We start from the raw sequence: 23,109 nt of genomic DNA, 5'->3' as shown, positions 1-23,109 counted from the left end.
CGGGCAGAGGGGCGGGCGGCGGACAAAGGTCTGGCTAGGAGCCGCTTCCTACAGTGTGGCGAGGAGGAGGAGACGGAAGGCAGAAGTAACTTACTGCGCAGGAATTAACTCAGGTCAGCAGAGCGATCCTCTAGGTTAAAGGGAACGGCGCGGATGTGAGAGCAAAACCAGAATGAAAGACAGTGAGAGCCGGGAAGCGTTTACATCGCACGCATGCACGCACACAGGCATGTGCACGCACACATACACGCACGCGCGCTCAGAGTCGCCGTGCAGGACACTGGCAAGGTTCTTTCCTTTCCAGTCCCCCCCAAACCTCTCAGTGCTCTTGATGTAAAACACACCTGCTGGGTGTGGGGGTGCACACCATTAACCCAGTCTTAGGGAGGCTGAGGCAGGAGGATCGCTGAGAGTTCAAGGCCAGCCTGAACCACACAGTGAGACCCTGTCTCACACCTAAAACTGATCATGTGTCCACCTGCGCGCACACAGCGCAGGGCGCTAGGTCTCTTCACACTGCTGGGTCAGTCTATCGATGCTTGTTAAAAAGTTAACCGCGGTTTGGGAATAGAGCTCCTGTACTGGGTCTCACAATAAGTGAACTTCCAGGAAAATGCCAAACACGCGGGCGTCCTCTGACTCCTTACTAAAGACGCAGGCAGTTTGGAAATCAGAAAAGGTAAGTTTCACGCAGAGTGCGGCCTTTACAGAGCCGGTCCCAGTATGACCTTTTTAAAAATTTCTGTGCAAAATAAAAACTACTTGGTATACAACACGGACACCTCAGAAAGGGTAAGTACAAAGCTCTTAAAAAAATTATAATAAAAAAATTTTTTTAGACAGGGTCTTGCTCTGCAGTTTAAGCTGGTGTTGAATTCACTATGTAGCCCAGGCTGGCCTTGAACCACGGCAATCCTCCTGCCTCAGCCTCCTCAGTGCTGGGATTACAGATATGCACCAGGACGCCTGGCTGGGAATGAAAACATGTTTAAAAACAAGGCCAAACACCTCCTTTTGAAGCACTGTGGGTCTACACAGCAGCACCCCAGGGGTGACAGCGTCCAGGGAGCTGGGAACAGGTGCCAGCGCCACCGGCACCCCATGAGCTGCCTGGGCACTCCGAGCCCATGGGGCACCATCCACTGGCCTGTGATGAGAGGGACAAGGATGGGGGCAGGACAGGGAGGGGCGGCCAAGAAGTGAGCCGCCAGCCTAGACGGGAAGGCCCGAGCGGGCATCCTCTGCGGGGCTCCCCACGCCGGGCTTCTGGGTGCCTGCACAGGGGCCAGCCACCAGGGGGCGCCAGGAGCAAGGTCACTGGAGGGAAACCTGAGGAAAGTCCCTCAGAGGCTGGAGGTGGGCAAGCGGGAGGGGCCGAACCTTTTCAGGAAATTTCCGCCTCCCTCCCCGCTCTCCTCCTGTTTCTTTCTTTTTTTTTGGTTTCTCTTCGGTACCGGGAACAGAACTCACCACCTTGCGCATGCCAGGCAGGTGCTTTTTGCCGCTGAGCTAAATCCCCAGCCCCCTCTCCTCCTGTTTCTTTTAACCCTCCCTGTCCCTGTGCCGTTGGCACTGGTAGGGCTTGGGTCACGGGACAGCAGCAGGGGAAGCAGCAAAACCAATGTGGGAAGCCTGCCATGGGGGTGCATGCCTGTAACCCCAGCAATCAGGAGGCTGAGGCAGGAGGATCGCTGTGAGTTCAAGGCCAGCCTGCACTACAAAGCAAGACCCTGTCTCAAAAAACAAGAAACAAACCAACAAAAAGAGGCGAGGCCGGGCCCACGGCAGACTGGACTTTCAGGGCAGGTTCTCGCCTCGGTAGAAGCAGACCAGCTCGGCCGTGGGCCGCTCCGTGGGGCTCAGTGTGGCTGCCCGGAGCCCTGCAGGGCACTTAGCGGCACTGCTGCCCTCCCCACGCGGCGGCCAGCAGCTGTGACCCAGATTGTGTCCAGCATAGGACGTGGGGTCGGAGACGCCAGGTGTCACCGCCTTGGGCCTCGGTCCCGCTGGGGGTCTCCGCGTACGGAGGGGGAAACCAACGCTCGGGCCTGTCGGGGTCCGGCTGTGCCCGCCTCAGGAAGCATGATCAGGGCGGGGCGCGGGGGCTTGGCGGTGACCAGCGACCCCAGGACTCCGCCCCTCCCCGGGGCTGCGGGGCTGCCAGGTCCCGGCCCAAGGTCCGGCAGGACACGAGGCCTGGCTGCCTGGGAAGCGGAGGGGCCTGGCTCTGTCCAGGAGACCCAGCTCTGGGGGTCTCCGTGGGGCTCAGTGTGGCTGCCCGGAGCCCTGCAGGGCACTTAGCGGCAGCCGGTCATCCTGGTGACCAGGCCAGGCGGAGCACAGGACAGGAGAGGGAGGGTCCCGGGACTCCCTGCAGGCCGGCGGCAGCGGCTGGGGCCCGAGGGGGCGGGTGGGGCGGGCAGCTTTACCTCTCCGCTTCTTGGAGGCGCCCAGCTCCCAGGCGCTCAGGGAGCTCTCGGACAGCTCGTCCCCGTCCCCATCCGGCTCCAGCAGGCCCGGCCCGCTCCACGCGGCCACCTCCTCCTTCTCCACGTCCCAGGGGTCCAGCTCGGGCTCTGGGGGCGCAGGGGCGGCGGGCACCAGGGCGGGCTCGTCCTCGGCAGGCGGGGCAGAGGGTTCAGCTGCCTCTAGGGTGGCCAGGGCGGTGGCCAGGGCGGTGGCCGGGGCGGCCTCCTGGGGGGCGCTGTCCATGGAGGCCGCATAGTCCAGCATGAGGGCAGCCTCCTGGTCCTGAGAGAGGGAGGTCTGTGGGGAGAGGACTGTGAGCGGCTGGGAGGACAGGTGGACAAGGAGCAGGGTGGAAATGCCAGGCAATCACTCCCAAGACACAATGCAGGCTTTGTTTGGTATTTTGAGAGAGTCTCGCTGTGTAGTCCAGGCTAGCCTCGAATTCTCAGCAGTCCTCCTGCCTCAGCCTCCTGAGTGCTGGAATTACAGGCGTGTGCCACCGCCCACTCCACCCTGGAGATTTTACAGTGTCGGCAGGTGCAGCTGGCCACCTGTGAAGGCTTTTAGGTCACAGCTGCTTGTGACAGAGGGCCCTGGGACACCTGGCCGGGAGGGTCCCGTGCGCATGGTCGAGGTGTGTGGAAGTGGTGCGTGTCTTCCCCAGGAACAGCGTCCCTGCTGGGAGCTGCAGAGGCCAGGCACTAGCTCTTCCTTCCAGAAGAGGTGAACTTGCTCAGGTTTAGCTTCTCCTACTCTTTGTTCCTATGGCACTTTTATGATACTTCCAAGTCCGAATTCATTGGTAGCTACTTTGTATCCTTTTAAGAATTCTCTAACCCAGCCCTGGTGGCGCACACCTGTCAGCCCAGCCCTGGGAAGGCTGAGGCAGGAGGACCACTGAGAGGTTGAGGCCATCTTGCACTCTGGAGCCCCTCAAGAAGAGATACCACCAGACTGGGGGGCCACGTCACCTGGGAGCGGGCACTGGGAGCCACCCACACTCTGGCACTTTGGCAGTTTTGGGGACCGACCTCAGCACGCCAGCCCCTCCTGGCCCCACCCTCTCTGTGACCCTGCAGGAGCGCCCCCCAGAACTCATCCAAAGCAGACCCCCCGGAATCCCCACTGGAACCCCGCCCGCAGCCCACCACTATGCGCTCCCCCGCGTCCAGGAGGGTGAGGGGCTGGGGTGGGGGCTGGGACACCCACAGCACCATTTCTCCATGATAACAGGATGAATCCTGGCCGCAGAGGTGTGAATGCTTTGTGGGTGAGTCACATGCAAAGAGCGGAAGTTCCCCAGAAATGGGCGGCCACACAGGCAGAGGCGTCTATCACCTATTTGCCTTCTGTAATTTTCCTGAAATGTCCCCGCAAGCTGCCGACCTGCAGAGCAGCCCCCGCGGATACCTGCAAGCTGCCAGGAAGGTGAGGAACCCACGCAGCCTGACATCCGCACACTGCTGTCTCCGCGGGGAGGAGCCTGTCCCCGACAGCGCCCCATCCGCGTACCTTGGAGACCCCTGAGATGATGAGCGTACTCTTCTTCCGGGGCGACTTGAGCTTCAGCTTTGAGGACTCGCTGAGCTGTCGAATGGCAACCTCGGCCACCGGGTCGGACCCGTTCAACACCAACAGTTCTGCAGGAGGGGAGGCAGCGCGGAGCTCATTAACAACAATGCAATGTTTCCCGGAGCTGAAAGTGGCGGCGATGCCTGCAATCCCAGCACATGGGCAGCTGAGGCAGGAGGATCTCCAGGTCATGGCCAGCCTGGGCTACATGGCAAGTTCAGGGCCAGAACGGGCTGTACATGGAGATCCTGCCTTGAACCCCTCCTCCCACAAAAAGGAGGAGGGTTGATGCCCGGCAGGTCCACAGCAAAGCCTCGGGGTCTCTGGCTCGGGCACACGGCAGCTTACGCTATTCTACTAAACGTGACAAAGCTTTCCAAGCAGAGGTAAGGAGGGTCAGAAGCAACAAGGACAGAAGCCAGGGGACTGGGTGTGTGAGGGGGCTGGAGCTCGGAAGAAGCAGCAGCCCTCAGACATCCTCAGAGTTGCCAAGCTCAGGAACTCTCCACCTCTCCACGCTGAGCCCCTCCCCTCCCAGCTCCTCACCCTGGCAGTGAGGGGTCTTTAAGGTTCGAGGTCCAGAGGTTTGGCCTGCATTTTTCTTGGAGGCCATAAATCCATAAACTGCAGACTCCCACCCCCAAAGAACACCACGATCACCCATCAGCCGGCTACGGAGTCTGGGCCGCTCGGGCACACACGGTTTGCATTTCAACTGCTGAGTAAGTCTGTTTTGGCTTTAGCCACTAACACGGGCAACCTGGCCATCAGGAAGTGGGCACTAGGTAAATGACACACAATGCAAAAGTAAGCACCCTGGATCGTCCTTCGGAGGGGACCCCAGAACCACGCAGCCCCCCAAGCCCAGCCCTCAGTGTGCACCACCCCCAGCACCGGCACTCTTTCGCTCCGACTGTGCGCTTTGGCCCTGCCTCACGGATCTGCTTGGGCACTCACAGATAGCGCCTTTTTTGTTGTTTGTTCTTTGTTTTTTTGAGACAGGGTCTCACTATGTAGTTCTGACTGGCCTTGAACTCACTATGCAGCCCAAGCTGGACCTCAAATTCATGGAGATCCTCCTGCCTCGGCCTCCCAAGTGCTTCCATTAAAGGCAGGCGCCGTCACACCTGGCTCTACCTAGTGTGAAAAGCAAAACTCCTCCCAAACTCAGAACAGGAGCTCCACTTCCCGGCAAGTGAGAGGGCTCCGGGAAGCGCTCTCCTGCGTGGCGAGGGCAGAGGAAGCGCTCTCCTACCTGTGTCTGAAGAGGACAGTGTTTTGCTGACAGGCGCACTGTGGCACGCGATGGCCTGCACGGAGATGTCCTTCTCGATTACCTTCACCTTGACGGGCGTCCTCACGGGGGACTCTGCCGGGGACAGACCCAGTTACCGTGGGCGCCAGCGCTGCCCCAGGTTCCGGAAACGGAGGGCCTGGCACTGGCGGGGCCTGGCTGCCCATTTGGGGGTGTTGGTTTGGTGTTCGAGGCAGGGTCTCACTATGCAGCCAGGCTGGCCTGGGACCCTTGGCGGTCTTTTTGCCTCGGCCTCCCAAGTGTCGGGATCGCAGGCGTGCGTCACCACGCCTTCTCCCAGGTGACTTTCACCCCGGAAAGTCTGCACCGGCTGCCTGGTGTCCCGGGGAAGCAGAGCAGCTAATTAACGCAGGCGAAAGTGCTCGCTCCCCCCACGTTAGCTCCGGATACACCGCCGGGCCCAGCCAGCCTCCCTTCCCAGGTCTCTGGGGCAGATAAGAAAGGCAGCTCGCTCTGCCCAGGTCCCTCCCTGAGCCCAGCACAGCCCAGCAGCTCACCTGCGCCCCTGCCCGCGTCGAAGCGTGGCTTGGTCTTCACGGCGGTGATGGTGGTGACCACGGTACCGCAGGGCAGCACGGTGCGGTCCTTCTCCACCTTCGCGGCGGGAGCAGGTGGGGGCGCTGGCGGGGCTCTGGCCTCTCCCGGCTCCATGTAAGAGAACTGTGGGGTGGCGGTCACCAGTTTTGCAATACAGTCGCCCCTGGCGTCCCGGTCCCTCGGTTCCAGGACCCCCTCCCCCAGGGCAGCAAAGTTCTCAGAAATGGGGCGCTGTCTGCACACAACCCGCTCGGCCCCCTTTATGGCCTTCCTCGTGCGTGTAGGGACTGGGCGCGTGCTAGGCGGGCGCACTCGTGTGCAGATCGCTGAGTTCAGCTCCAACGCTTTTTCTTTAGAGACATAAATTGCCCAAGTTGGCCTTCAACTTGCAACCCTCCTGTCTCAGCCTCCAAGAAGCTGCGATTCCTGGGGTGCACAAATCTGCCTGGCCCCTCCTATAGACCTAAGATCACCGCTAGCTTACGGATCACACCTAACACAATGAAATGCTACATGGACAGTTGTGATGCTGTGCGGTTTGGGGACCAATAATGAGAAAAACGTCTGCATGTCCCGCACAGACGCGTTTCCTGGGGGAGGAGTCTCGGTGCCGCGCATGCGCATCCATCCTTTCTGCCCTCTGCGTCTCTTTAACTTTCCAGCGCACATGGATTTTCCAGCGGCCACAGAATCTCGCGGGGCCAAAACGCGCCCAGCTCAAAGTGTGGCCTTGGGCATCGCGCCGGAGATCAAGGGAGCATTCCCAGGCCTCGGGGCTGGGCCAGGGGCTTGGGCAGCGGGGAGTATCGCAGCTCAGCCGCCTCAGGCCGCCACAGGCCTGGGGAATCCACGCCTGTCTCCAAGCGCAGGCCTGGAACAGCGCCCCCTGCCGGACGGCTGTGCACATCGCCCCAAGGCTGCAGAGCGGGCCACTAGGGAGGGTGGAGGGGATGCCACCGTACCTCCGCAGTGACCGAGCCCAGCACCGCGCTGCCCAGGCCCGGCCCGCTGGTCAGCGCGAAGCTCTGTGGTCCGGAGGGCTGCTTCCTAAACAAGTCCAGCGGGATGACCGCTACTGCCAGTGGACCTAGGGACAAGGAGCGCAGGCGTCACTGACAGGGCACAGGGTCCAGCACCCACCCTGCTGGGCAGGAAGGGACCCCTTGGGCCCTGAGAGTCATCAAAGACAAGGACAAGCTGTGGGGCAGGCCAAACAGCCGGGGCCCCGCACCAGGACAGCCAGAGGCCCCCTGGGGTGGGGTGGGGCCAGGAAGGACGCCCCCGCGTCCACTCAGGAAGCCGGATGTGACAGCAGGGCACTGGGACGTGAACTGTACTAAGGACGACAAAAAGGCCGTCCTGATGGGCATGGTCCCAGCACTCAGGAGGCTGAGGCAGGAGGATTGCTGCAAGTTTGAGGCCAGTCTGGGCTACACAGTGACTTTGAGTACAGCCTGGACTAAATAGTGAAACCTTGTCTCAAAAAAAAAAAAAAAAGATTGAAACTACTGATTCATTTCAGGCACACGCTCAAGTTCCTGTTCATCTCGACGGTGACCTTGAACTGTGGGGTCTAAGTCACACGCTCAGTGCAGCCACAGAAGTTCATTTCTAAGGCAGAGGCAGTTAAGAAAACAGGGGGCTGGGGCTGGGGCTGAGGCTGGGAAGAGGAGGCGCAGGGTCTCGAAGGGCCCGGGGCGGAGCTCCAACGTGGGAGCCCGAGTTAGGGCTGGAGAGGGAGGGAGGGAGGGGGTGGCCCCAGCCAGGGCGCTGAATGCCACTGAGCCCTGCACTCAGACTCTGCCAAGATGGCACATTTGTTTGTTATGCGCATTTTCCTGAAATTAAAAATCGAAAGACAAGGGAAGTCTGCTGAGGCTGCGAGCAACCAGAACTGCTCTCTGAGCAAGGACTGTGGAACGGAAGATCTTCGGAGATCACACAGTCAGATGAACTTGTCCCAGAGACGTGTGAGTTGCTCATCTCTAAGATGGATCGTGACCCAAGCGTCCTCCGCCGCGAGGTGTGGCTCGGGAGGGGGCCCCTGCGCTCAGCGCCCCCAGGCCCGCTCAGGGCGGGGTGAGCCCCCTGCACGCGCAGCCCCCACGGCTCCCCACCCACCTTCCGAGGGCTGCCCCTCCTCCGAGATCAGCAGGTGCAGCTCCCTGGACTTGGCGTTGAGCTCACTGTGGAGAGGGACAGAGCCGTGAGACCTTCACCATGCAAGGGCTACGGGTTCTTTCGAAATACACAGTGAATATGTACATTTTTAAAAATGTACAACAGTGAAAGACACACTGCCATGCATCACTCCTCCACAGTCCTCCCCCTCGCTTCCCACACACTCATCCCATCCTCCTGGCCACTTTCTGCAGCAGCTCCGGAGTCCTCTTTCCTGAGTGTCTTTTTGAGGTGTGATCAAAAATACAGTGACTGGTGCTGCTGAGTGCCGTCCGACAGAAAGGCAGCTCATGAAAACATGAGGCTGTGTCCTCATCCACCTTGTTCCCTGAACCTGGCACCGTGTGACTTCCAGCTCCACCCCACAGTCAAAACATTTTGAATGGATCCAGGACATCGGGCAGCCAGGACAGCGCAGCTAAAGACACTGAGGAAAGAGGACTCCAGAGCTGCTGCAGGACGTGGCCAGGACGGGGGGACGAGTGTGTGTGAAGTGAGGGGGTCTTGAGGGGACACATGGCAGTGTGTCCTTTACTGCAATACAATTTTTTAAGAATGTTCGACATTCACTGCGTTTCAAAGTCACACCTCGTACTGTCTTTCTTGATTATGCAGAGCAACGCGAAGCCGTGGACAGCGAAGACACTGCAGAGATATGTTACCAAAAACAAGGACAGACTGCCTGCGGCCTCGTCCTCTGAAGGCCACTGAACACTTGGGGAGGAGCCTTCCGGAGCTGATGGCAGAGCTCACGTGCTGTGGTGCTGTGGTGACAGACAGTGGCTGCCCCCGCACCACGACGTGGCCGGTGTGAACCGCAGGGCTGGGTCTCACTGTCACTTTCATTCACTTAAATCTAGAGGCTACCTACGGGTGGTAGTGACGCTGCTGAATAAACTGCTGCGTAATTATCCAAAGACAGACGTCAGCCTCAAATGCCTCCCTGGCCCTCTGGCTGTTTCTGTCCACTTGGAGGCCAGCGACCCCCACAGAGCAGCCTCATCTCCACGTGGGTCTAGCTTTTTGCTGCTCGGCCTTGTGAGATTTTATTTTGCCGGCTCTCGATAACCAGCCCTTAGGGATGGGCTGATTGTTTCCAGTATTTCCCAATTATGAGCCAGCTGAGGAAAACCTCCGGGCGCCCTGGCTCTGCCAGTCACGAGGCGCACGCACATCAGGCCACCCGCATCCACCCCTGGCGTCCGCGTCCCCTCACCGATTTCCAGACCGTGCCTCCTGTCAGCGGGCCGCGGCCACCTCTAGCTCCTGCTTTTGGAGATTATGCCCCGTTTTCTACGGCAGTATTCACAGTTTCATCAGCGTGCCCTAAAATTCACGTATGTGCCACATTTCCTTTCATCAGCTTTCATAACTGCATTGTCTCCGCATCAGAAAGGGGTCGACTTCTGTGTCAGCCACTTTGCTGAGTTGCTGTTTCTACTTGTTTTTATCACAGGACCTGTGTCCATCCTACATCCGCTGTGTTTCCAGAGGTTTGCACTGACTTCCTCGAGGAGTCCAGGTGTGCAACAAAATCACCTCCGAGAGACGGGGACGCTCAGCTGTGACCCCCAGCATTTGTTCCTCGTCTCTTTTCTTACGTAACCACAAGAGCACAAAGCAACGGGCTCGCTCGCTCTCTGTCCCGGGACTTCCTGTTCACGGTGAGTTCCAAAAACCTTATTTTACTAAGGCTAATGCGTCTTTAGATGCATCCATCCACTCTGTTTCCATTGCACTTGTAAAACATCAGGCATGGACACTGACTGTCCCCTGTAACCACAACCGCTTTCTTCTCTCCTTTGCTCTAGCACCACCGGGGGGCACACTAGGACAGCACCACGGCTCCCAGTGTGAACGCAGCGGCCGCCCTTAAGGTGCTGCTATACTTGACTATATGTTTGCTGGGCATGGTGGCTCAGGCCTGTAATCCCAGCACTCGGGAGGCTGAGGTAGGAGGATCGTTGCGAGTTCAAGACCAGCCTGGGCTACAAAGTAAGCTCAAGGGCAGCCTGAACTGCATAGGGAGACCTTGTCTCAAAAAGACAAAAAAAATTTTTTAAAAAGTGCTGCTAGGTTTTCTCCTCTGTGGTACTGACTGACGACTCCGACATCACTATTGTCAGTGCTCTCCACGTCCCCCTTTACTCTGTCAGACTTTGTGTCTGTCAGGAGTTTCCTTGGGGTGGCTGAGCATCTAAAGGGAGTGGGGAACCCTACTGCCTGCCACCCCCGTCACCACAGGGCAAGAGGAGGGGACGGACCCTAAGCTGCCCGAGAGAGAATCCCGTCTGACTCAAAACCGCCTCCAGCCGCCGGGACAGCTTGCTTGCACCTAATTTAATTTTCTGCTTAGGCAGCGTGGCACGGTGACAGGGATGTGGCGGTCCTGAGCAGACCCGGCTGGGGACACCCGCTGTGACCACCCGGGCGGTACTCACAAGGTGAACTCCTCCTCCCACGAGAGATCGGCCCTGCTCCTCAGCGGGGAGCTGGCGAAGCTCTGAGCCGGGTCATTCAGCTGTGTGACGCACACAGGGCCGGGGCCGCCTGCAATCACAAGGGGTCGCTGGGGACTGGTTTGTTTCCAACCGCGCCAGGGTGCTGCGTGTGTGAGAAAGGCCAGGCTAAAAGCCTGTTCTTTCTTCAGCCGCCACTGACAGCAGTGCTCCAGGTACCGACTTCCCGGGCTTCAGGAGCTTTCCCTGCCCGCTGGCAAGACCCCAAGCTCCCCTGCCCCATGTCAGACCCCGCCGCAGGCAGGATGCCCAGCTGGGGACCGTGCCCTGCATGTGACCCCACCGTGACACCCACGTCACTCACAGAGAGCCTCTCCCCAGGCCACAGGCGGGACCCTCACGCCTGGCGCGGCTCAGGCCCAGGCCCTTCGGGGTACTCAGTGGGCAGGGGCAGACGGCTCACAGCTGGCCGGGCGTCGAGACAACGCTGCCCCTGCCACACCGAGTCCTGGAAACCACCGGGATACTTTCCCGGCCACGTGGCCTGGACGCCCAGACGCTCAGACCCAGACGGGGTCACCCTGGCACAGGGCCAGAGCAGGGCCCGGCCTGGGCATCTCCCCACGGGCAGCCCACGCAGCCCCATGCAGTGCGGGCTCAGAGGGCGAACGCACGCGCTGTCACCGGAAGAATCGTCCACAGACGGCCCGAGAGAGGCCGCGGGGTTAAGGGGCCTGGGGGAAGTAGGACAGGAGGCCCCAGGTGTTCTCAGACACAGGAGAAGGACGCTTCCACGCGTCTGTCCTGTGGGGCCCGCGGCCCTGACACCCCGGCCCCTGTCCCCACTTGCGGGGTGCACAGTGTACACTGGTCTGGGCCGCTTCACAGTTAGGGACAGGAGAGAATTTAGAGAGAGGACGAGGACGAGCACGAGGAGGCTTCCCACTAACGAGGAGAAGGCGCACTCATCCCGTTCCTCCGCCCCTCGGCCTCCCCGCGCCAGGGGCCCAACCGCACACTCCCCGGTGGTGCTCACGGGGCACGCGTGACATTGCAGCAGGGTGCAGTGATCAGATCGGGGCGGTGTGACGTCGCCGCAGACACACCCACTCCTTTGCGCGGCACACGCAGAGGCCCCGTGGGGCTGCCTGGGGTACACACGGCCCGTCGGTCCGCGGCGCCCCAGCCGTTCCTGTCCCCGCCCCGGGCCCCGCCCCTCGCCAAGCCCCGCCCTCCGCAGGTCCCGCCCCACTGCGTGTTCCGGTGCGCAGCTTCCAGTGCTGGCAGGGTGGGATCCCCTGGACGCCCGCGCCCGGGCGCAGGACGGCCCCTCTCCAGGGCCGCAGCACCCACCTGAGGCCCCCGGAAGGCTGAGCAGCGAGGCCCGGATGTTCTTCACCTGCAGCCTCAGCTCGTGCGCCCGGGGCGGCTTGGGGGGGCAGCAGTCCTGAGCGGGTGGGGGGGCGCGAGGCAGACTCTGCGGGAGAGAAGAGTTGGCGGGGAGAGACTGAGGACCCGGAGGAAGGGGCACCGGCTCCAGCCTTGGCCCGAACAAGGCTCCCTTCTCCTGGAGGGCGGGGCACCAGGGAGCCACACCCCCAAACACAGGGCAGCGTGCTGTGGGGGGACAACAGGCTGGATCTCGGGCTGCGCTCTGACCCAGGACAGGTGCCCGAGGCAGCAAGGTCTCCTGCGTGGGCTGCAGATGCCCACTGCTGCCCTCCCTGGCTGGGCACCCACCTCCAGGAGGACCCCAGCATGCAATGAGGACACCCAAGTGTCACCTGGCACGCACAGCTGGGACCTGCCTCCTTTGGGTCCCTTCCCCAGGCAGCAGGGGGTTGCCGGCAGCAGGCGCCCCCAACTCCAGGCCAGGGCACCACAAGCCAGCCTGTGCCTTGCTCTCAGGGCCGCCCACTGGGGACCCGCGGGCCTCTCCCCGCCTGGCTGGAGCCTCACCCACATCTCCAGGGACGCCTGTATTCTCCATGGCTTGCTCTAGCAGACGCTGCTCTGCGCCAGGGGCTTTCCAGCCCGTGAGCCGAGGGTGGGGAGGCCAGGGAGGGACGGAGCCACCAGCGCCTCTCTGGCGCCCGGGCCTTGGGCTCGGACTGGAACCAGCTGTGTCAGAGCTCAAGGCCGTGCGAGCCAGCGCCTTCCGCTAACAAAACCTCCCAGTCATCACCACGGGCTCCGCGTCTCAGGCACCCCAGGGAGAGAACGCTGTAGACTTACTGCAGAGGTCACGGCCTTACGATGCGTTGGGCCCTTTGACTTTCTGGACCCGTGGATTTTAAACTACACTACTTGGTGAACCTTCTCGCATTCTGACATTCGAATTCATCCTCAGTGAGTTCTCTCGAATCCGCAAGGAGCCATGGGGACAGAAGGACTCAAGGGACGTTGTCCTGCCCAGGCCTCTCTGGGGCGGCAGAGCCTCGGATTCCTGCAGCCCCGCTGCTGGCTACACAGCCCCACCGCGACGCAGGGTGGCAGACACTTTGTGGGCCCTGTGCCCTGCAATGCCCAGCACTCAGCCCCTGGACTCCACGCAGAGCCCCCCCGGGTTACACCGAGTGTCTGCCACGCGGCATCTTTCCAGGAACCCCAGGGACTCCAAGCGGCCCTGTTACACATTATAACCACAACAGCAGCTTGGGATGGGGCAGACTACCATCGGCAAGGGCGTCTGTGCTGCTTATGCGGGCGGGGGCATCTTTTTGGCACCGGGGAGCTGTTTCCTGGAAGACAATTTTGCATGATCTGGGTGGAGGTGGTGCACCATGGCTGTTGTACGCTTTAATCCTCCTTATGACGTTAGATTCTCACGAGTGCACAAGTTGAACCCCGCGCATGCGCAGTGCCCGTGAGGGCCTGAGCTTCTGGGAGAACCGCGCGCCCCGCTGATCTGGCAGAAGGAGCCCTACACAGCCCTAGGCTGCATCGCCAGACCACAGCCAGGGACGCCGAGCAGCCGGCGTCCCTGCAGACACGCATCCAGCGCAGAGGCGCAGCGCTGGCCACACACACAGACAGAGGTGCAAGCTCCGCCCCCGGCTCAGACGCCCCCGGGCCACTGCTCACCTGAGCCTCCTGCTGGCCCGCCGGCCTGGTGCTCAGGACCACCGCTGGCGCAGCAGGGCCCACCAGGCGCTTCAGGAGGTCCCGGAGCACTTTGGACACGGACTCTCGCTCCACCGTCAGGTCCTGTGCGAGACAGAGGTCATCGGTCACTTGGTCACTTGGTCACCCACTCCTAGGCCACCTGACTACACCCCGAAGGCTCCCCCAGCTGCTGGCCTGAAAGGAAGCAAATCAGATGTTAGAGCTGTGCTGGCTCCCGTCCTGGGGACTCCGACCAGGATGGACAGGTCACACCCTGCCCCGAGCTGGGCACCTGCTGACTGCAGATGCCACGTACACCTCCCCGGGCAGGGCTGCGCACACCTGGAGTCCCAGCACCTGGGAGGCTGAGGCAGCCTCTGACACTGAGCTACTTAGTGAGACACTGTCAGTCTAGGGAAAAAGCAGCAGGAAAGGGGTGGGAGGCAGCTCCGTGTGAGGCCCTGGGCTCAGTCCCCAGTGCAGGGACAGGAGCCGTGCACACTTGTCACTAAAGATAAATGAAGGAGCATAAATAGTAAGTCCCCAGAGCAAAGGGACAATAATAATGAAGGTGAGGCAGTGTTAACGTCCCCATATTACCCGCTCGGCCTTTGTCCCCAAATTCCACGCATGTGCGTGTTCTTTCTCAGAGAAGCCGTGACTTCTGACCAGGAGACCGTGTGTAAGGACTGAGGAGAACCAGGACGAACACAGGCAGCTCGAGGAAAAAGTGCAGGGCCGGAGGAGCCGTGGCCCCGGCTGTCAGCATCCAGAGACCCAGAACGAGCCCCAACAGGACGCGGGCCTGTGTTCGAGGAGAGTACAGCGTCACTGAGGTCAGAAGGGCCTCACGCTGAGAACCGCCAAGATCCACAGGCAGAGACCTGTGTTGAAATCTGAATGCTCCCCCGCAGAAAAAGAAAAAAAAAGAAAAGAGAAGAAAGAAAAAAAACCAGGTACAATGGCACACGCCTGTCATCCCAGCACTCGGGAGGCTGAGACAGGAGGACTGCTGTGAGTTCAAGGCCAGCCAGGGCTACATAGTGAAACTCTGTCTAAAAAAAAAAATCCAAATCCAAGTGTGGGTGTCAGGAGGCGGGGCCTTGGGGTGCTTAGGTCGGAGGGCAGAACCTGCATGATGGAAAGGGACCCCGGAGAGCCCTGTCGCCCCCTGCGACCAGAAAGACTGCAGCCGGCCCAGACCTTGGTGACAGCCAAGGCCCTGTGTGCAGCACAGCCCCGCAGCTCGGACTCCAGACCCCGGAAACCGAGGCGATGGGCACACGCTGCTTCTGGCTGCTGAGTGTGTGCGCTCTGCAGCCCAGCCGACTCCCCAGAAGAGGGTCTGTCTGGGTGGGGCTAGGTGCTGCACAGAGGGACACAGGGTTTCCTGGGGGCGGGGCTGAGCTGGGGACTGGGGAATGCTACTGGGCAGGCTGAGGCAGGAGGATTCCAAGTGTGAGGCCAGTCCGGGCAAACTTAGCAAGACCCTGCCTCAAAACACAGAGAGAGGCAGGGATGTGGGTCAGTGGTAGAGAGCTTGCCTAGCACACACAGGACAACGATGATGACGACAATAACAACAACAGTAATAATAATACTACCATCAGGAGTGGGGCCTGACCTCCAGCAGGTCTGCTGTGAGCGGCAGGAGGGCGGGCCCAGTGGCCAGCTGCTCGGGCAGACTGCGGCCTGGACAGACAAGGCTACCACGGGAGAACGGTGATGCAGACACCGGAAGGGGACAGAGAAAGAACGGGGTGTGTGGAGGCATCTCAAGCTGCCAGGGCCGTAGAGCAGTTCTGATGTGTGCAGCTCTGAGAAATTAGCTCAAAACACAAAGCGAGGCAAACAAGCCACGTCACCTTTACGGCGAGGCAGCGAGGTTAAAATAGTTGTTGATGAACCACTGAATTCACGTCTTTCATGTCACGTGCTTGGGTTTCAGGGGTTCGCTTGCCACAAAAGGGACAAAGGGGGCGCCTCAGACAGCAGCTTTGGGACCCCGCCCCACCTCCGCGAGGTGTCCTCTCCGTGACGGGCGTGTCCGGGAGACCTCCTGTCATGTTTGGTTTTTTGTTGTTGCTGTTGTTTTTCTGGAACCGGAAATCAAACTCACAACCTTGTGCTTGCCAGGCAGGCGCTGTGCCGCTGAGCTAAATCCCCGGCCCCCCGACCTCCTGTCATGTGACCCCCAGGTCTCACTGGTGGCACTTGCCTGTCTGACAACCCCAAGCCTGAAGCCTGCATCCCGGGTGGGGCTCAGGCTTCCTGACCTTCAGAAGTAGCCAGGCAACTCCAGGTGTGGCTTTGGGGACAGCTGCGTCCCCAGGGGCGACCTCTCTGGTGGCCCAGGTCAGCCCAGGGAGGGACACAGGGGGACAGACAGGAGGCCGAGTCGACCTGAACCTCCGTCCCCAGCACACGAGCCCTCACGCCAAGGGGAATCACGAAAAGGACCCACCTGCTCTGGGGCGTGGGGCTGGATCTGAATGGCCGTGCCTTGCACGTGGACGAAGGACCAGCGGATCTGGATGTCCTCCTTCTTCTCCTTCATGTGGAACTCCAGCTAGTGCAAAGGGAACAGTCAGTGGACAGCTGCTGGTCTGCCAGCATCCCAGAGAGCCCATGTTGCAGCAGGTGTGCACACAGGCGGTGTGTGTGTGTGTGTGTGTGTGTGCGCGCGCGCGCGCTCTGTGTGAATTTTCATTTATTTATCTGCTTCGACAATTGCTCAACTTAACCTCAGCCTACTGTGTGCTTTCAGATCGGGCAGGAAGACCTCACAGCCCTCCACGCCTCCACGCCTCCACGCCCCAGCCCCTTCCCTGGCCTCAGTGCTGGGGATGAGGGGCCCTTAAACTCTGCGGTCTCTTTGCAGGAAGCAACTGGCAGTGGCCTACATTTGTCTTTGCACTGTGTCGCCGAGGCACGGCAGAGAGGACTGGGGAGGAGACGCAGGGTGCCCACCCCGGCCCCGGACTGCAGGCCCCGTGCAAGGCACCCGTCCCGTCCCAGGTCCCCAGCACTGGTCAGCCTCAGCCACCCTCATCTGCGCCAGGCAGGACACGCGCCTGGGGCGGCCACGCCCCTCCTTGGAGCCTGTGCGTGGCGCATGTGGCACAGGGGCCTTGGCAGGAGGTGAGGCTAGGACCCGAGCAGAGGGCAGAGCTGCCCGGTTTCTTAGGGGACCCAGAGGAATCCCAGGAGCCCTAAACGTGGAGGAGGAGCCGGGAGCACGGCCAGTGAGGCAGGGCTGGAGGACTGGGCTCAGCACGGGGCCCAGGGCCAGGGACATGGGTGCCACAGGTGTCAGCCCAGGAGCGATTCCACCGGCACCCTCAGGACCTGCTGCCCAGCCTCTTGGGAGGGGGCGCTGGTCTGAACATCTGATTCCTGGCGGGACATCACCTTGCAGAACACGGACGGACAAACAGACGAAGCCTGAGCCGCCCCAGCTAAGCGCCGGTAACCCGGTCTCGCTGCTCAGCCAGACGCTCCCTCCAAGCCACACCGCCGCTCTGCCCGTCTCCACCCCAACCCGGGGAGGGAAAGAGTGCGGACTCAGGACCCCGCTCTCCTACACGCAGCGGGGACGCCGCTCCGCAAGCCAGACCTCTGCGGTCGCGGCGGATAAAGTGTACTTGAATTTCAGCGCTGTGGGGAAGCAAGTCACACACCCACGGGCAGGCAGCGCAGGGGGCAGAGTCTGACTAGCTGCCCACCTGCGCCCTTGGCCGGCGGCACATCAGAGAAGCACCACCTTCTGCCCATGGCATTAATGATTCGCCCAGCCTGGGGGGGCGTGGTGGCACAGGGCAATAATCTCAGCACTCAGAGGGCAGAGGCAGGAGGATCGCTGAGTTCAAGACACAGAGAGAGCCTGTCTCAAAAAATAAATAGTAAGTCGTGCACCCATCTGTAGCAGCTGCCCCCGCGTAGGAGGTGAGCGAGGGCTGGGGTCACGCGCCTGTGTGCCAAGAGCCAAGATGTGGCTGCAGGGGAGGCCGGCGGGGACTCCCACAGAAAGACCGGGCCCGCAGGGGAGGCCGGCGGGGACTCCCACAGAAAGACCGGTCCCACAGGGACAGCGCTTCCACGAGCTCTCTCGGTTTATTCAGTCCCCAGACACGCAGCAAACGCGTCCTTGGCTTTGAAGGTTATTTTCTAACCACCCTGCCCAAAAACTGTGGGGTGCAGGACGTGTCCTGAGGCCGACTCCTCAGTGTGTCTCCAAGAGGGGTGTTCTGGCGCGGCGTTGGGGAGCTGGGGTCAGGGCAAGGGTTTCAGGAAAAAGCCACTTAGGGTCCGGGAAGCCTTGAGGCAAATGGTTATTTAAAATCCCGTCTTTCTAAGCAAAGCAGACAGAGCTGGTTTTGGTGCAGTTGCCTGTAAACTCAGCACTCTGGGAGGCTGAGGCAGGAGGCTCACAAGCTTAAACCCAGTGTGGGCAATTTAGTGAGACCCTGTCTCTAAATAAAAAAAAAAAAAAGGGTTGGGGAAGTAACTCAGTATGAAACCTTAGATTCAATTCCAAAAAAAGAAAGGAATCCTACCCTCCTGGGGGGCTGGGGCTCCGTGTGACTCCGTCGCCCTTGATCTTAGTGGCCGGGGACAAGGACAGAGGCGGTGGATGTGAGGGTGAATCAGCAGTGACCTCTGAGACAGGATCAGAAATTCCCAAATTTTCAGCACCCGCCGAACGGCCACTCCCGTGAGCATTTTGCTTACAGTGAGAACCGTGGCTACCCGAGGCTGCGGGCCTTTAGCAGTCGCCCTTGTTACATGTAACATACGAGGCTCATCACTGTCACAGACTCATCATCAGGAAAATAACAGCAATTCTAATTTTTTAACTGAGAAGAAAAACAAAGATGCTGAGCACGGTGGCACATGTCTATAATCCCAGTACTTGGGAGGCTGAGGCAGGAGGAATGCCACATTTTCGAGGCCAGCTTGGGCTACACAGTGAGACCTTGTCTCAAAAACAAAAACAAAAACAAACACAAACACAAAGCCCCAGAAACAAAAGCAAACAATGTGGAAGCTTAGGGTCTGAAACCTCTGCCACCTGTGGTAATTAATGAAGACGCAGGTGTCCTGCGCGTGCCCTGCGCTGGTGAGGGTGCTGTCCCCCGACTTGCTGAGCCCCCCGGTCTTACCTGTAGGTGCACGGGGGACAGCCGCACGTCACACAGCTGCCGCCCCGCGTCCCCCGCAGAGGCCGGCCCCACGCTGACCAGGAACTGCAGGGCGTCCCCCGCCACGTGACAGGTCACCACCTGGGGAGGGGAGGGCAGGGTGACAGGTGAGACGACAAGGGTCCAGACAGCGCCTGCCACAACGCCTGGCCCCCGCGGGGAGACGTCGGGCGCCAGGCCAGCAAGGACGGATCCACAGGAGCCGGCTTGGGGAATCCTGGCTCTTCCTTATGTGGCCAGGTAGCACCGGACACCAGGATGCCGAGTCCCTGCTTCCTGGGGGCTGCCGGGCTCCGGCCCGTCCTGCCCAGACAGAGCTGTCCCGCTCTCCCCACGCGCACGTTCGTCCCCGCGCTGCTTCCCTGTGCCCCCCGCCTCGGCTGCTTTTAAACATTTCCACGTTCACATTCGCACACAGCAAGCCCCGCGGGCCTCAGTGAGAACACGAGCCACGGATGTCACACGTGGAAAACACTGTTCGGTTTACTCAGAACACAAGACACTGTTTCTGCCCAGGGAACTCAAACAGGTCGTTAGTTTTCGAAATAGTGCGAATAATGCAAATCATGAAACACTACACGTTTAAAAATTGCACAGCCATAATGGAATAGAATTATAAGTTGAGCCCACTTATAAAATGAGCTTATTTTATTTGTTTTTTTGTTTTGTTTTGTTTTGTTCATTTTGGTTTTTTGTTTTGTTTTGTTTTTTTGAGACAGAGTCTCGCTATGTAGCCCAGGCTGCCCTCAAACTCACGATCCCAAGTGCTGGGATCATAGGTGTACACCATCACGCCTGGCTAGTTTTTTTTGTTTTCTTTTTCTTTTTTTTTTTTTTTTTTTTGGTCTTTTTGAGACAGGGTCTTGCCATGCAGTTCAGGTTATCCTTAAACTCACTTTGTATCCCAGGCTGGTCTCGAACTCCCAAGGATCTTCCTGCCTCAGCCTCCCAAGAGGGCTGGGATTACAGGTGTGCGCCACCATCCCGGCCTTTGGCTAGCTTTTTATTGTGTATTTTATTTTGGCTAGGTGTGGTGGCACACGCCTGTAATTCCAGCACTCAGAAGACTGAGGCAGGAGGATCGTCATGAGTTCGAGGCCAGCCTGGGCTACAGTAGTGAGTCTGAGGCCAGCCTGAACTGCACAAACAAGTCCCGTGTGGAAACCACAGAAACAAAAACAAACCATTGATTACATCCAACAGCTACATCTGGAATAAACCCACTCCAACCCTCGCAGAGCGCTTTAGAGCACGGGTTTTTGTAGCAGAGAGCTGTAGCCCCTACCACAGAATGGCTCCTCAGGAGGGCTCCTCTGCGGCCCACAGGACCCGCTGGGCACAGGGAGCTCGGCAGGGGCCAATGCGTCTGTGCCAAGCCTAGCGCTGAGAAGGCCGGGGCAACACGGGAAGGGCGGACGGCAGTTTCCCGAGGGGACCGCCGGCCCATCGAGGGCGCTCACTCAGGAGGGGAGATTCTTGAATTCTCTGGTGGAGCCATCAGAATCTAGAACGCCAAGCGGGAAGGAAGATTACCAAAATAACCCTCGGCCGGCTGCTACCGCGCAGCGTTCAGGGCAAGGCGGCCCCTGCCCTGCCGTCCCGGGCTCCCACGGCCGCACATGCCCCCGCCGGCTCCGGCTGGGCCCCTGCCCTCTCCAGTTCCGCCCAGCGGCCGTCAGCCACGCAGATCTGGGAGAGACATCCGCCTGCTCGTCCCCGTCCCTGGGGAAAGCGCACATCTCCCGTCCTCCCCTGCGCCCCGCTCAGGAGACTGGTGGATGGGACTCAGCATGGCAGTCCAGAGGACCGGGGCCAAGCAATGTTTGGATAAGAAATGTCGTGTGTTCATGTTAAAAATAAACGCTTCATGAACGGTCCTCTCGGGAGCCACATGAGCCACTCAGCTAGGACATGACACGACACGACACGTAGGAGATTCACGTCTCCACTGCCCGGGCCTTTCGCTGCTTAAAAGCAAAACAACACAACAAGCCAGGACGCCATGTGCCTCTGTTAATTCTCTGGAAACTTCTACCCTGTGCTACTCAGAAAATGACTAAGAAGGCCGGAGTTGTTGGCTCATAATCTCAGCACTCCAGGAGGCTGAGACAGGAGGATCACAAGTTGAAGCCCCACCTGGGCAATTTACTAAGATCCTGTCTCAAAAACTGTAGGGCTGGGGATATAGCTCAGTGGCATAAGTGCTTGCCTGGCAAGTGCAGGGTTGTGAGTTTGATACCCAGTACCGCAAAAAAAAAAAGTATATAAGGTCAGGCTCAGCATTAGGTGGGCTGACTCTGCCATCCACAGTTATAGGAGCTGGGGATTTAGCTCAGTAGCACAGCGCCTGCCTGGCAAGCATAAGGTCATGAGTTCAATTTCCGGTACTGGAAAACAAAACAAAACGTAACTGAAAAAGGGCTTGGGATGTATCGGAGTGGAAAAGCCCCTGGTGTGTGTACCACACAATGCGCCCCAAAAGAATTTTACTAAGAAAAGACAACTTTCTTAGTGTTTTCATTCCAGCAAGAAATTTTGCTCTTCCTTCCTATCTGGCCCTAAAGAAAGCCTCCCCGGCCAGGCATGATGGTACACACCTGTGGTCCCAGCACTTGGGAGGCTGAGGCAGGAGGATGGCTGTGAGTCTGAGGCCAGCCTGGGCTACAGATGGAGTTTTGGGCCAGCCTGAACTGCACAGTGAGACCCTGTCTCAAAAGAAGAACAAAAAAGCCTCCCCAGAGCGGCGTTCCTGGACATGCAGAGGCCGAGCGCTTGGCTAGCAGCAAGTGCATAACACGTCCACAGCAAGTGCAGCTGCTGCAGGTGGAACCTGCGGCACAAGCTCCTCGGCTCCGATCAGCCGCGCCACCCCGACCGGTCTCAGCCACAAAGTCCTTTCCTTCCCACCGCAATCAAGCCAGCCACACCCTGGCCTCGTGGCCACCCCTCCCCTCGGTGCCCTCTGGAAAACTCCTAGGGAAAAGCCTGAGTGGGGGACACTCTCACTGCCCCCGGCCGGGCCCTCCGCCCAGCAGCACGGTGCCCAGCTGTCACCAGCACGGTGGACCCGACCGGGCCAAGGGAGGCTGCACCAGCAAGTTCTCTTCTTCGGCGTACTGTGTTACCCATGGTGAGGGTGCGGACTACATCTCCCCCAGCCACACAAACGGGGCGAGGCCTAGTGTGGGAGAGGGTCCCGGCCTTGGGCCCAAGGCGGGCAGGACCGGCACCTATCAGCTCAGAGACCTTCCAACCGGCCAGCCTCCTGCTCAGCTGGAGTACAGGCACTGACAGCCACCTCCTGCCTGCACGTGCCGACCTTGATCTTGACCTCCTCAACCCAACAGCTTCCCAAGAAGCCCTTCTTGTCAGGCGTGAGGGTACCCACTTGTCATCCTAGCACTCAGGAGGCTGAGGCAGGAGGATCTCATTGATTTAGAGGCCAACCTGGACTACATAATGAAATTGGGTCTCAAAAAATGCTGGGCAGGGTAGCACACACCTGTAATCCCTGCACTCGGGAGGCTGATGCAGGAGGATCACCATGAATTTGAGCCCCGCCTGGGGTACATAGTGAGTCCAAGTCCAGCCTAAATTATTGAGCAAGATTCTGTTTCAAAAAAGCAAACAAGAAGCTATTCTGAAGTTTCCTAGGTATGTGGAACTACTTAAACACAGCTTTTCAAAGTCCTTAATACTTAAATTTTAAGTGACTCACTGTCAAACTATTACTATGGGATTTTTGTCAATTTAAATCAAGGCAGGAGTAGTATCTGTAGGGGGCGCACCGGGCTTTTCAAGGACACGAAGGAACTTATGGACCGGAAGCAGACTCCACTAAACTGAAATCTGTCTCCCTTGCTGGAATGTGCTGTCTTGGGAAAGACCAGCCCTAGGCCCACTTCACTCTTCACTCTTGAGAGAGGGTCTCACTGTGTAGCCCAGGCTGGCCTCAAACGTGCAGTGATCCTCCTGCCTCAGCCTCCCAGTTGCTGGGATCTCAGGTTTGCACCACCACACCCGGCTTGAGATATATATATGTGTGTATGTGTGTGTGTGTGTGTGTGTGTGTGTGTGTGTATATATATATATATATATATATTTTTTTTTTTTTTCCCCAAAGCAAGCAACGCCCCCCACCTTTTTTCTTTCTTTTTTGCCTTTTTTTTTTTTGAGATAGGGTTTCGCTATGCAGTTCAGGCTGGCTTTTGAGCGCACTTTGTAGCCCAGGCTGGTCTCAAACTCATAGCAATCCTCCTGTCTCAGCCTC

General features: G+C 59.2%; 1 protein-coding gene across 1 annotated transcript in view; it reads right to left on the bottom strand.

Moving 5' to 3' along the window:
* Nucleotides 1-23,109, bottom strand: part of C2cd2 (C2 calcium-dependent domain containing 2) — a gene marked incomplete at its 5' end in the record, with an annotated part of 37,722 nt that overhangs the window by 5,890 nt on the left and 8,723 nt on the right. Inside the window, 11 exon segments of the mRNA XM_013505230.1 lie at nucleotides 2,430-2,766; nucleotides 3,982-4,109; nucleotides 5,297-5,410; nucleotides 5,854-6,016; nucleotides 6,856-6,980; nucleotides 8,015-8,079; nucleotides 10,516-10,624; nucleotides 11,887-12,010; nucleotides 13,618-13,740; nucleotides 16,103-16,207; nucleotides 18,801-18,920. Coding sequence (XP_013360684.1) covers nucleotides 2,430-2,766; nucleotides 3,982-4,109; nucleotides 5,297-5,410; nucleotides 5,854-6,016; nucleotides 6,856-6,980; nucleotides 8,015-8,079; nucleotides 10,516-10,624; nucleotides 11,887-12,010; nucleotides 13,618-13,740; nucleotides 16,103-16,207; nucleotides 18,801-18,920 — 1,513 coding nt within the window.

The sequence above is a fragment of the Chinchilla lanigera genome, unplaced genomic scaffold (genome assembly GCF_000276665.1).
Source record: "Chinchilla lanigera isolate Chin_1 unplaced genomic scaffold, ChiLan1.0 scaffold00006, whole genome shotgun sequence".
Classification (NCBI taxonomy): Eukaryota; Metazoa; Chordata; class Mammalia; order Rodentia; family Chinchillidae; genus Chinchilla; species Chinchilla lanigera.
The sequence above is the reverse complement of the archived record's forward strand: the minus strand, read 5'-3'. Positions and strand labels throughout refer to the sequence as shown.